Source organism: Citrus clementina, unplaced genomic scaffold, assembly GCF_000493195.1.
Source record: "Citrus clementina cultivar Clemenules unplaced genomic scaffold, Citrus_clementina_v1.0 scaffold_8, whole genome shotgun sequence".
Classification (NCBI taxonomy): Eukaryota; Viridiplantae; Streptophyta; class Magnoliopsida; order Sapindales; family Rutaceae; genus Citrus; species Citrus x clementina.
In genome coordinates, this window is record NW_006262022.1 from 23,513,683 (window position 1) to 23,528,682 (window position 15,000).

General features: G+C 33.3%; 1 protein-coding gene across 1 annotated transcript; it reads right to left on the reverse strand.

The window, feature by feature from the left end:
• Positions 1-6,018: 6,018 nt before the first annotated feature.
• LOC18034445 (agamous-like MADS-box protein AGL82) lies at positions 6,019-7,076 on the reverse strand. Its single transcript, XM_024179476.1, has 2 exons — positions 7,006-7,076; positions 6,019-6,895 (listed from the first exon to the last, which is right to left on the reverse strand). Exon 2 carries the CDS (start codon positions 6,881-6,883, stop codon positions 6,071-6,073), a length of 813 nt encoding a protein of 270 aa, XP_024035244.1. The 5' UTR covers positions 6,884-6,895; positions 7,006-7,076; the 3' UTR covers positions 6,019-6,070.
• Between the last annotated feature and the right edge of the window lie 7,924 nt (positions 7,077-15,000).

The following is a 15,000-nucleotide window of genomic DNA, read 5'->3' on the forward strand; positions in this document are numbered from 1 at the left end:
TGTAAGATTTAATTAACAATTGTTAATTGCTGTATTTATCGAAAAAAATTAGTAAAGATTGACTTGGTCAAACTAATAGACGCAAGTTTGCTTGATTTAAGGTGGAATACCAGTTGTGTGAGAGTTTTGATATTCTCAAGTTGCTACCATTGAGAGTAAAGAGCTCGATGGTTGAAATTTTCCTTTGTTCTAGGGTTGCTATCATTGGGAGTGAAGAGTTCAGTAGTTGGAATAATGTAAATAATAACCATCAAGGGTTGTTAAGGTGTTAAGAAATTGAGAGTGATAAGAGAGAGAATAAGAGAAAAGGCTCATAGGATATTATAATCCTCTTCTAATATATTATTTTCCTATGATCCTACTTTTAAGTGGTGATTCTTTGAGAAATAATCATGATTGTAATTAAATTTAGAAAACTCGGTAGAATTCAAGTGTGGTAAGGACTAAAGATTTGTGTTGTTCTATCATGCTTTTTAGATTAGGACATGCTGTTAGCTGTGGGTTCTCAGACTCGGGGGCTTATGTGATGAGTTTGCCTTGGATACTTGTTTCTGCGCCACTTGTTGACAAATCTCTCTCTTAATCGATCAGCTCGCTGCAAATGATCCGAAAATTGATCTCTTTTTCAAGGACAAGTAAATGAGAAGATACCATTCTATTTATCTTGCTGACGGGAGAGACCACGGTGCCTTGCTGTGGTGTTGTGGCAGTGGAATTCACAGCTCTGCTCTTTGCTGATAACATGGCCCCATTTACTTGTGTGGATATTGCAAAGATAGGTCTGCGAGCCCATGGACATACACTACCATATGGATTAAACAGGAAGACTTATTCAGTGACAGAACAGGAAGAGTCAGATTTAGATGATGAATTATGGATTGAGGTGCCGTGCATTGCCGCAGTTACATCCACGGGAATTAGCTTATCAACTCTTCGACCAGTACTACATGAATCGGTAGTCGGTGCTGAACATCCTTGTTTCTCTTTCTTATTCTGTATAAATGAATTCTACTGCCTAATTAATGAATTCGGGAGAAGATATACACTAAACTTTTGCATTTGAAAAGGGCAGCCAGGGGAGAGGCAACCCGTATCGAAATCAACCCTCCAATAACCATAATGGGAAAACTGGAATTCTGTGATTACATTTTCTCAGTTTCTTAGAAGATAATGAGAATTAAAGTGGGCTGCAGGTTTAAACTTTACAGTATGAGTTCACAAGTACTTAGATTTTTAAGACTGTTTTTAGAGTTTAATATTATATAAATTAAAAAAATGTCAACAAATAGTCAAAACCTATTAAAGATACTATATATGATTAAATTCTCCGGTTTAAATTTGTCGACGTTAAGCAATATAATATATACATGCATGCCGGCTTCTTGTTCAAATTAAATTATCCGTAGAAAAAATAATGATAATTTGATCTTGGAAAGAAAAATGTGAACGCACGCATTCTTTTTAATGAGAATAAGCTGTTGAGCTATGCGATTTATTAGAGTTAATTTTCAATACACTATGAAGTTATGTGATTTAATTGGTCTTAAAAACTGACTCTATTAAATCTCACGCCTTAAAAATGTGTTTGCATGAAGAAAAAATGAAATGAGGGCGCTTGTATTAAAGAAAATATTTTGGAATCAATAACAATGTTTTTTTTTTCTTTTTAATTTGAGTTCTTGCTAGTTTAACATTTTTTATTCCACTGTAAAATTAAATGAGACAACTGAATATGCAGATTGGTAGCATTAAGGATTGGATGCAACTTCTCTCCTTTTATTTTTACTATTGTTTCTTTATTCATGAACATCTTTTTCATGAGAAGTGAGATCAGATGTGTGCAGGTATCGCATGCGAAATAAATATCTTTTCGGGCAACTTTTGAGTTTTGAGAAAGTAGCTCTAATTTGCAATCATGCTTATTCATTTTCCACACGATGCTCAAACTTTGGCTAACTTCGGTGTTTGTGGGTTAATTTATGATCAAGAATCCTCTTAGAACAAGGAAATGACATTGCTATCATACGGATACATTTATCAAATAACTCAAAACTCCTGATATTGTATCAATCCAAGCCTAAATTTTATGTTGTCATAGTGCGCGCCCTCAAAGCCCGAAGTTAACATGATAACATCACATACCATATTAATGTGAAATGGACTACAATATTAGAAGCCTAATTTGAGAAGCTACATTGGAAAAGTCAATAAAATGCCGTTAAATTAAAATTTCAGAACATTATCAAAATATCGCTTTTGAGGAGCATACTTGGCTGACAAAAATTGATGCAACTTAGGACTAGTTTGATTATTTTGTAATTTTTAAAATAATTGTTGTTAGTTGTGTTGTAGAATTAATTAACTGTTGAGGTTAAATGTTTAATAAAATTTATTTTTAAAGATGGTATGAGTTTTAAAATCAATCGTATGTGTTTGATAAATTTTATTATTAAACTGGTATAAGAATGTAAATAACTGAAATTTTATTTGCACATTTATAACATGTATATAATATTTTATTATGTATATAAAATAATTGATAACTAAAATAAATATTTTTTTATCTCAATATAATAATAATAATAATAATAATAATCTCTTTCAATTTAATGATTTTATTTTTAATTAAAAAAGATAATTTTAGATTTTTTTAATATATGCAAGGATATATATGGATTGTATTAAGTACAAAATTGATTTTTAAAATTAAAATTTAAAAAGTTGCTCTTTTTATGCATTTCAAAATCTGCTATAGGATGGAGTTTTTTTTTTCAAAAATAATTTTTTAAAAAATTTACCAAATACCAAATTAACTTTTGACTTTTCAACATTATTTTTGACTTTTCAAAATCTGCTATAGATCCTTGATGTTCTCACTTGCTAAGCAAAGCATGTACTTAATATAAAGAGTAATGATACAGCCACAAACTCTTGTACAAACTTATTTTGTACAAACTGACGTGGCATTAATTCATTGGTTGAATGGAAATATAAATTAATAAAAACAAATCATGTGGGCCAAGTGATGTTTAATTCAACCAATCTTATCATGCCACATCAGTTTGTACAAAATAAGTTTGTACAAGAGTTTGTGGCTGTATCATTACTCTAATATAAATTACTACTACTGTGTGTATTTTTTTTTATAAGAAATATATTTTTAGTTAACATGGTTTTGGGTACCTGAGCACTAATCCTCAATTCCTCATCTCCATTGGTAATTTTAATTTACTTGATATTCCTTTCGTAATTTTCTTCCATATTCATCTTTTTTCCCCCTTCTAATGAATGTACTCTAGAGGGTTTTATTACAAATCAATACAACATATAATTCCTAGATAGAGAAGATAATGCGTCTTACTCCCCAAAATTCAAAATACTAGAAAAGAAAGGGAACCCTAAAATATGAGCCAAAGAAGAAATAGTAGCTAATAAAATGAAGCAACTAAGAAAACCATTCTCATCTTTTGGAAGTAAACTCAGAATTTCACTTGGGGAAGGTCCCACCAGGTGAAGGAGCAGCAATGCAGACCCATGTTAGTCAACTTATCAGCAACATCATTTCACTCCTGATTCGAAATTTAAGCTTTGGATTGTTAAAGAAAAGAGCCACCGGGCGTAGAATCACTCTCGAGCCAAAGATTGTTCCAACAAGTACACGATTAAGAGCAATCTCAATAGAAATAATAGCAACCAAAATCTGAGCATAATAGACCGTATGATGACCAAGTTATTCTCCAAAGCAACCTAAATAACAGCCATTGGAATCTCTGAAGACTGCCCCACAGGTGGAAGCACCCAGATTGCACCAATCAATATCAGGGGGACGCCTATTCAAAATAAAGAACTTGGGAACATCCATCAATACCAAGAGAAGCTATAATTTCTCTATTCATACACCATAATGAACGTACCCATGATAAAGCTTTGCAAATAATTTAATATAAGCCATGCAATCTATTTTGACTATAACAACAACAACCGCTGACGAATAGGACTCCCGGCCCTTGGACTCTACAGGAGCTTACGTGACAATATACTTCTCTCTTAGGTACCCTTGTATTTTTTAACTTGGAACCAAATTGTTGACTGTCTTGCTAGTCGTGACTTTTTGCTGTTTTGCTTTACAAAAAGTTTTGTTGCCTGCAGTTCGATTGTTCAGATAGTGATGGAAGTCAATCAGATTGACATTGATACATTTTGTTGTACGTATAGAATATCTTAATTTACTTTCGTTTGGAATCATCCGACCTTGAAACCTTTCATTTGGCTATTTGTCAGTTTCTTAATTTGCTTTCGTTTTTACAGAACTTGGTGTTAGAATATATTAACTCGCATTTGCATGTCCAGAGACTACACGTTATCAGATGCTATACGATAATGGGGTTGTTGTGAACCCTTGGATTTAAATCTTTTAATTAATCTTCACTATTGATTTATTTAGTGGATAAATAATTAATTACTTTTCTAGTAATATATATGTAGGTTCATAGATATAAACAATTAATAAATATTTGCTAAATCACCAACAAATTAAAAAATTAGATATGCAAATATACATATTAGTTTAGGGAGTTAGGTTCTAATGAGGAACCTAGCACCTTAACTAAATGTGTATTAGGCAGTCGCCATCTTCTTTAGAAAGCTAGTTGTTGTTGGCAGTCATTTTCACATACGAATATAGTAATATTAATATTAGATGGCATATGCACCCAACACCGTTCATTTTATTAAACTTCGATTGTCGAGGATTGTGTTGTCAAACTTCCGGGAACAAATTAGATTCAAAATCGATAAGTTTACTTCGTTGATGGCTATGAAGTTTTGCTTTCCCGTATTTCATAGATTTTGAAGTGCAGGTAAAATTTCTGAAATCAGAAGAGACGTGCATGCTCGGGCCGGAGAGATGATCTTAGGATCCTAATTGGCGTCCTTACAAAGTTATCATGGATGGAGGAAGCTGTAAGGTGTTCACTTATATAAGATAGTTGTGTTGTATATGCAACACAGGTGCTGCTGTTGAGATATTTCCTTTGTTAGATGTGTTGAAGCTTACAAGTATTACATTCAATTTCAAAGAGCTTATTTGAAAAGTGGGCTTCAAAATACGTTGAATTTTGATTGAGAAGGTAAGATTTGATAGCGTTCACATATAATATCCAAATCAATTCCCTCTCGATTAAAAAGAATTTTTACATTTGGATGGAAAATTGAAAATTTTGAAGATTTGGATACAGCGAAAGAGTTTGTATGCTGTGGTTAAAGCCATGAATGAATACAACCCAGGCAGTAGATATACAGTTGTTGCAGAGCTTTCATTATAATGGACAAGAAATTGAAATATAAATCTTTAATTTACTTTTTAAAAATATAAAAATTTTAATTTACCATGATTATGGCATCCCTTTTGAATTTTTGGGAAATTACGATCAAGTCCCTTGTGAGATTACTACTTGTCAAATAAGTAAGTCTTTTAAATAAAAATAAAAAAATTGAGTGAATATAGAGATTTTGCTACATAAGTACTTTTGGTAAGAATAACCATGATTATGGCAATAAGTATAACAGCTGATCATAAAAATAATAGGCAAAAAGGCTTTCCATCTCCAGAAACGTGTACGTATTGCACACTCACATCCATTGAACACGCATATGAGCAGATACACGACTTGGTAAAAAAATAATATACACTCAAATATCTCAGATTTTGAGTGAAACTTTAAAAACAGTTCTTTTAAAGGACACAAGAACCTAAACAATTTTTTTCTTAGAAAACTCAATTCATAAATAAGTTTTACAATTAGCAATTTATATACTTAACAAAGAAATATTTATTGAACTTACAAAGATAGTTCTAAACATGCATAATAGATAACAAAATAAATTTGTTAACGATGACATAAATAAATAGCTGGCGTTCAATCCTTACATAAGCATTATTAAAACCTAGCCTTGCTAATGATCACAAGTTTTTATTGATCCAATAATAAAAAATAAATAAAAACTTCAAGCCTTATGCATATCTACAATTTTTCTTTACGGCTCTTATAACGAACCTCGTTTGTCACCATTAAAAGCCATGCATTTGAGAAGAATAAATACTCGGAAGAGGAAGCTGCTGCTCATAGTGCTGCAATGGCTGCAATATTGTTGTACCAAAAATACCGACATCAGCCCTTGGATTGTTCATCATCATCAAACGGTTGTTAATCATTGCACCCATCATTGGATCGAAACACCTTGCATACTGCATTGAATTGTACATCGAACTACCCATCTGATCACCGCCGTTCATCATCAACATCATCATTGGATTATCAACCGGATTCAAGTCATAATTATAAGGAATCATCTGAAGAGCCTGATCACGATGATGATCAGCAGCAGCTATGCAGCTTTGTTGTTGCCCTCTCATTATTGTAAGCTTCCTGGTTGCGACATCAATGTACTCATCAAACACAACAAGCATCTGCTTAAGTTGATCAATCGAAAACCGATTGATCATCTCATCCCAGTCATCAGTAGAAAACAGTGATTCATAATTAGCCTTACGGGTCTTGGCGATATTCTCATCAACTTTTCGCTTCCGATCGGCAAAAAAGTCAAACAGGCTGAGGGATTTCACTCCGCGTACTGAAGAATAAGCCTTGTCCTTATACAAGTTAACCACTTGCATGAAATCTTTTTCATCTTTAGGCCAAATTTCCACGTCGACGGGGCGGTTGTTGAGCCGTGGACCGTAGATTATCATGCACGTCGGAACCCCGCAAAGGGTGGAGAATTCTTCCGCCTTCTTCTTCAGACCTCTCTTTCGTTTTTGATACGTTATCATCCGAGCCTTCTCCTTCTCAATGAGTTGCATTGTTAGTTTCCCACGTCCCATTTTGATTTTGTTCTACAAGAAAGCAAAGTGAAAATAAATAAGCAATTAGAGTTTATATGCATAAAATATATACGGCTAACTCGCAAGAAAAATTAAGCAGTAAAGAATCAAAGAACGCGCACATTGAACGTTGCTGTTTCTATGAAATTCAAGAAGAAGAGGAGTAGTTTTCATTGATATTTATAGAAACTATGTACAAGGATTGAGTTGGATATGAATTGATTCGATTTTTTTCTTTATGGGTAAGTAAATCAAATTAAAATTATTCGGTTCATAATTACAAGTCAAACATTACTTCACTTTCCTGAATAATTCTTTAATTGCGTGCTATTTTATAGGGAGTTTGAATTTCATTACCACAGGAGAAGGAAAGTACGAGGAAGCACAAATCATATATGCAATTATAAATTATTTTGATGATTTGATACAATCACTATACATCATATGATTATCACTGTCAATCACCTAATTGGGCGGTGGGTTGAACTGGATCTATTCAAAATTAAAATGTTTGAAGCAAGTAATTTTCTTTGTGGATCAAACTTGAAATTTTATACATTTGAAATTAAAATTATAGCAAAATGAAATACGTAGTAAAATTTGCCTCCGTATGCATAGGGTTGTTTGATGAACTACGGTTCTTTTAAAACATTATTCATAATCGATCCCATTGGAGCTTGGTATTAGGCAATTGCATACATACTAGAAGATTCAATTATTTCACAGGAGATTAAATAAAGACTCAACATATTTTGATGTATTGACGGATTCAACAAGGTTTAACAAAGCATTTAAAAGCTTTGTTATATGTTTCGGTGGACTCATGTAGCTTGCAATTCCAACCTAGCTTGCATTCAAGAGTCATGATGCAATATTTATTTGTTAAGATATCCTTATAAATAATTATCAGTTTAAAATTTTTATATTTGTGGCTTGCAAGCCATGTTTAAATTGGGGGTGGCGCTATTTGAACCCACTAATTTACTCAATAAACCCATCTTTAAATTTTAAAATTTTAAATTTTACTGAGTAAACCCACTAAAATACCTAATATGTCATTTCTAAACCCACTTTTTACAATAATAGTGATTTTACTCATTAAACCCATAACATTCATTTATAAACCCATTAGATTGGAAATTGATTATTAATTGGAAATTTAATAATCAATTTTGAGTGAATAATAAACCATACACTAATTGAGTGGAAGAAAAACTCTGAAGAAAAACACATTAAAGCAAAATAATAAATCATACATTAATTGAGTGGTTTTTATCAGTAAAACAAAATATGAAAGATGGGATTTGATTCTCTCCAGAGCGTGGAAGAAAAACTCTGAAGATGTACCTGAAAAAAATAATGAAAAAAGCACCAAATAAACCAAGCATTAAGTACATATTATCTATGTAAATATTCAGTAAAAGCTGGCATATTTTTATTCTCAGCTTAATTAGTTCTATGCCCTTGAAGCCTTTAAACATTTCAGCCAACGAGCTGCATATATCAAAGAGGTAATAGTGGACGTGCACTATTATTTTCTTTGATTTTCTTTGATTTTTGAATTTACAGGTGTATGGTTCATGCACTGCCATCTGGACGTGCACTTGCCGTGGGGGCTGGCCACGGCTTTTGTTGTCGAAAATGGACTGACTCCGTCGACTAGGTTGCCTTGCATTGCTTTCAAATTCCACCACTCATTCTAATAAAAATCAATTCTAGTTCTACTTCCTCATAGCATATTGTAGAAAGAAGAATTCTGAACTTGCATGTAACCACAATTCATTTGAAGAAAAGATTAGTCATTTGACTGTGTTGTGTCAAATTGAGTTGTTTTGGTTGCTAAGAGAAAAAAAAGAAAGAGATGATTTTTTTAAAACTCAATTAAACAATTTTGAGTGAGGGGTCATTCCCAAACGAATCATATCCATCATCCATATCCATGAACGTTGAGCCGGAAGAACAACGCGAATGACATGCCAACATTAAAGCAAAAATAAATAAATAAACATATGAATAGTATTATAGAGTCAATTGTCTAAAATTATTCTATCTATAGTAGCCACCTTAGGACTTATAATTTCTCTAAAATGTTGTATTTGAGAAGCATATGAAGTCTCCCATCCATTTGCAATAGGGTGGTGATATGTGCCCCAATCAGGTGTAATAGGTGGAATATGATGGCTTGGTGTTAAAAAAAACCTGTAAAAGCTGATAATTAATAATTGTAAATTATAAATGGAACAACATTTAATTGATAAAATAATGAATTATACCTCAACAAAATGATTGCCAAATACATAGCCAAGAGCAATATTTTTGCGAGATAGTATATGCACTGGCTCAGATCTCAAAGGCAAAAATGTAAGGCATTGTACTGAGGACAAGTGGAATAAGACAACATTATAGCACGATGCTATAAGATGACCCATGTCAGGCATAGTCATCCATCGATCAGACGATGCTGGCCAATTCTCATAATATGAAAGGATGTGAATAAGCTAATTCACTCTTTCAGGTCCGTATAATTTGTCATAATCATCTAAGTAAGAGTACAACTCATTTAGTAAATCTTTCCTCACTTGTACTCATCCATCCTCGCCCAAGCCTATTAAGTCAGCTATTGCTCTAAAACCACAATTACCATCAGCTACAACATCTTTAATGTGATGAATATATGATTGTAATCCAACCGGAAATTCATCAATAAAAGTAATTGACTTGACTGGCGTGCTCTTGTTAACCTACAAATATAGGTATTATGTATAATAAAAAATTTAAATTAAATAACTTAAGCATAAATTTGTGTTACCTTTGTTGTCGGTATTCCTCTACGTTTAACCTCAGCTTTTGATTTAGCAATTGTAACTGAATTACTCTTCACATTAAGTGAACAACTTTCTTGGCCAGATAATGATATCTCAAAAGTAGATGGGTCGCGACGGGTAAAAGTATCGACTTTGATAGATGGTCGACCTCGTGTTCTTGTCTTCACTTCTGGGTCTAAAAGAAAGGTACACCCATGATTGGCTATCTCCTTCAATTTTTTCAAAATATCTAACTGGATTTCAATCGAACTCTCATTAAACCGGTTAGCAATTAACTCAAACTTCGGTTGAAAACTTAACTCCACCTTTTGCTTCTGAGTAACAGCCACTAAATCAAGTTTTTTCCAATGAAGATCAATTCTCTCAAGTGGAATAGGCTAACATTCTCTTTTGTATTCTGCAATCTCATGAGCACATGGTAAACCATGTGTTTGGCGAATAACACACCCACATGCAGAGCGGTCGACCCCAATAGAAATAGCACGTTTCAGCTCACTAAGGGTGATATTTAATGCAGTTATAGAGATGAAGCCTCAAATATGTTTGAATTCTTTAGGCTTGAATTGATGTTGAACAACTGTCAAACTTTTTTCAAATGATGTTTTAATATCTATATGTTACAGCTCAAGTAAATTGTGTATCTTTGCCCATGATGTCTCAAAGTTTCCTTGACTTGTGGAAAGATACTTCTTCAACCTTGAATGTGAACTTTCAACCCTATTAAAAAGATAATATTAACAAAAAAATTAATAACAACAATAATAATAATGAATAAATTTAATAAGTAAAACCAATAAGTTATTGGTAAAATTAAAATGTTATATACATGTTTGTTGTTAAATTTTCAAAGTGCATAATTTTATCTGTCCATGCTGAAACAAATCTTTCTTTATACTTGTTCAACCATGTATTTATTACATATTCCATCATTGCCGGAAAAGATGCTAAATCTCTTTGCATGGTTTTAAAGCGGTCAATGAATTCAATTTCATTTGAAGATAACACCAATAAGTTCTAACTCATTATGAACTTCTCCCACTTATCATTTGCTGCAAATAACTTCTTGCAGTTTGCCATAATATTCCTACTAATATGCCATCTACATAAAAAAATGATTTGCATGAGGAAATATTTTCTCAATGGCATTCATTAAAGCCAACTCTCTATCAGTGACAATGACCCTAGGTAAAAAATCATTGTCCATTAAACCCCTCAATCTATCTAATGCCCATGTGTAGCTATCTTCCCGCTCAGAACTGAGATATGTATAAGAAACATTAAAAGTCATATCAGTTGATGTCACTCTTATAATCTCAAATAAAGGAAGATGATATTTATTGACTTTATAAGTACAGTCCATTAGCAAAACGCTTGGAAATGAACGTAACAACTCTATGCTCTTAGGGTGTGCCCAAAACAAGTCTTTAACAATATCTGTATTGTCATAACACCTATGCCACTCAATGTAATTATGTTCAGATAACTTACTCAAAAGTTGTTGCATTTGTGATCTGCCAGCCATCTCAATCACCTTATATCTCTGTCGTGCATTGTATATTGACTTCATTGTAGAAACATTAAATGGATCTTTTTTTTTCAAAGTGACTAAAATATCTTTTGGTCGTACCATATTTTTTGACATGTCAACTAATATTGATGCTTCTTCTGCAGTTAATCGCCCTGCAAATGAGTGCCCTTCAAGATGTTTTGCAATTGGATGATTATGAACTCCGTACATTACCTTTAACATCCAGTCACTATGAGTGTCTAACTTTTGGCCCTTTAGTTTAAAAGGACATCCGCATTTTTTTGTACCAGTTATTCTCGATTTCAAATCTTTTTGGTTGTCTTTCTTCTTTATGTTTTCATACTTTCCACCTCTCTCACAACCAAAAAAGATCCTTGCTCTCTTACCACCACGACTCACTTCAGATCTCTTGATGACAACCATTATACCATTTTTCTTTCCGACATTACGAGTCCACTGAATCATTGCTTCTCTACTCTTAAATATCTAGATAGAAAGAAATCTCATGTAAGTTAAATAAAATTTGGTAAAAAATTAATCCAAAATTAATTATAAACTAAAGTTACCTCATGAGTTGTAAATTCATTGCTATAATCCATCACACAATCTGTATCATAATTTGTAGATTTGATGGAAACATCATTCTGCATATAATAAAATGTAATTACTAAAACTACAAACTACATTTAAAAAATTAGTTTTATATGACACATAAAGACCAAACTAAAACGATATAATTTTCTTAGTATTAGATCGGTGAAAATAATAGTTACTCTCGGAAGAAACATAAAGTTACAAAAACAAACTATTAAAAGAAGTGAACCTCAGCAAATGAGTTAAAATAATGCTCAGAAGCGACTGGCTCCATCTGTGCTTTAAGCTGCTCACTTGCATCTAAAACTGCAGCATTATAAATATCAGAACTTGCAGAGGCAATTGTTGGTGACGCATTAGGAACCTAATTTATTTTGGCAAATTCAAATACAATAAGATATAAATACATCAGCTACTATTTACGAGGCTACCAAAAACTAATTAAAGGCAAGGATCAATGCATAACACAAAGAGAAAATTTTCAATAAACAAAAAGGAATTAAAGCACGATTCGTTATTCTTGTAATTATAAAACCATAATTTGGAAAAAGAAAGCAAGATAGTCAATGAGGAACTAGTTTTTAATGATGTGGTGCTTGGTGGAATAACGTGGTGACCTACCTGCATAAAATTGTTTAGTTTAAAAATTGTAGCCAATCCCTCTCTGAAACTGAAAACATTCAAGTGCACAGGGAAAATTAATGCAATGAGACGAAAAGTCAAATAACAGCCAACTTTGTTCATGATTCAAACAAAGGGAAAATTTGTCAACATTGTCTGTCAATTTCAAATGAAAAAGGGAAAAAATCAAATATAAAAAAAAAATCTTACCCGTTCATGATTGTCAGTATTATTTTGTTCCTCCATAAAATCAATATCCATCAAATCAATAACAATTAATTTTGTTACTCTGAATCAACTCACATGTGCCTATTTAACAATATATATGGCTTGAGAAAAGAATCCCACATCTTGATTGATTAGGGTTTAATGAAAATTTGATTAGGGTTCTATAAAACTATATTGAATATAAAGATGGGTTTAAAGAGTAAACATTCCTTTTTTTTTTAATTATATTCTAGTGTCCATAACTGTAATTTAATTTAGGGGTATTTTAATGATAAAAAATTATTTTTAAAAGTGGGTTTATTGAGTAAATTAGTGGGTTCAAATAGTCACACCCTTAAATTGGTAGTTTTATGTGAGATTGATAACAAACTATATATATTATCACGAAAAAGGCTACTGGTGCACTTGGAGCATTGGTTTTATCTATTTAGTGCTTGCACACGGGTATGCGTATTATCATCATTAGTTGAAGCATATACGTGATAAAAATGAACAAAAAAAGAAACAATACTCTAAAAACACCCAAGACTTCTTTATCGTGGGAATACTATATATCAATAAAGTTACATCTATTACTTATAAGAAAGATACTTACCACACTGCTAAACTCCACTTGGAAAAGACTCGGGCCAAAATAATTAAAAAAAATTGATGTAAAAAATAATAGTTTGGGATGGAGTTCAATAACGAGGCGAGTGTCATTCTATGTTAATTATTAAAAATGCATCGTGTGTAATTGGGTCAGCCTCACCTAATACTGTAAATTGAACAATTTTGTTCAAATAAGTGGCATTTTTCATATTTGGGGTCAGCCTCACCTGAAACTTCTCGGCACCTGTTTGTAGATTGTTCGCGGGCCCGTCATCTTTGGGTTCATTACCAGTGGATCCTGGGATGCGAGAGCTTGGTTTTATGTCTCCCCGTGCTTTACTTTTATTTTGGAGACATTGTGCACCCTCTCTCGGAAGCATCTTTGAGTCCTTATACCATGCTTCATTTTGTGGCAAATTTGGAAGGCCCGAAATGCTTTCCGGTTTAATTCACAGTCTTTCTCCACTGATGCGGTTATCTTTCAGGTCGACTCTGACCTTAGGCTCGCTAGCTCTGCTTTTGGATTCAAGCCTCCCCAACTGAGCCTTGGATTCTTGTATTGCGGAGGGCTTGCGAGTTACGACTCCCCCTAGGAGGTCGATTCGTTTAGTTGCTTGGACGAGGCCGCTCCTAGGGGTGGCTAAGCTGACTGTGGATGGTTGCTCTAGGGGCAATCCTGGGATGGCTACTTCTGGGGCTACTCTTCGGGATCACCGGGGCATGGTTTTAGCGGCTTTTGGATCCTTTTTAGGCTACAAGCCGATCTTATATGCTAAGCTCATGGCGGTGTGCAAGGGTTTGGAGCTTGCAATTCAGCTTGGGTATTCAGTGCTCGAGGTTGAGTCGGACTCGGCTACGGTGGTGTCATGGATTCACAACCATGGTCTTGTACGATGGGAGTATTCTTATTCTCTGCGTCGGGTGTGCCGTCTGGTAATGTCACTCCCTATTCAGGTGAGACATGTTCTTCACGAGGCTACTTCTGCTGCTGATTTTCTAGATAATTGGGCGTGCACTCATCGGACTAGCCGGCGTTTTTTATCTCCTCGGGAGCTTCCCAAAGGCTTATCTAGTATTCTTTACTTGGATGCCCAGGCAATTCCCCATGTTAGACGTTAGGATTTTATCTTTTTCTTGTATCTCATTTTCTCTAGGAGGTTTTGACTCATGTCCCCCTCCTTTGTATCTGGTTCATTTTCGGATTTATATTACAGGTAAGGATCCCGCCTAACCCCCCAACACTCTGGTGGTTTTAAATATAAAAAAAAAATTTAAGATTTGTCCGACTTAGTTTGTAATATAATAAATAAGACAAAGAAACTATGTCCATACAACTCACCGGATCAGTATACAATTTGGTTGATTTTTAATCATGCTACCCATCTAAAAAAAGTTGCCCTCCAAATTAATTTTTTTTTTTGAAAGACCCCTCCAAATTAGTTATGTGACATGTTTTTTCTCGATGAATTTTTATAATTTTTAGAATTATTTATTACCACACTTCCAAAAATTAATATGATAAACGTCATCTTGTTTGATATGAAAATGTTGGGATAATTTTTTTGTTTTTAATGTTCTGAATTATTATATTGCAATCAACTAATATTAAACTAACATATAATCATTTTGAAAGGGTTTGCTGCTCAGAGATTGAGAAAGTAGTATCACTGTCTCTGGAAGACAAGCAAAAAGAAGTAGAGAAGCGTGAGAACTCGAATCCTTCAAATCAT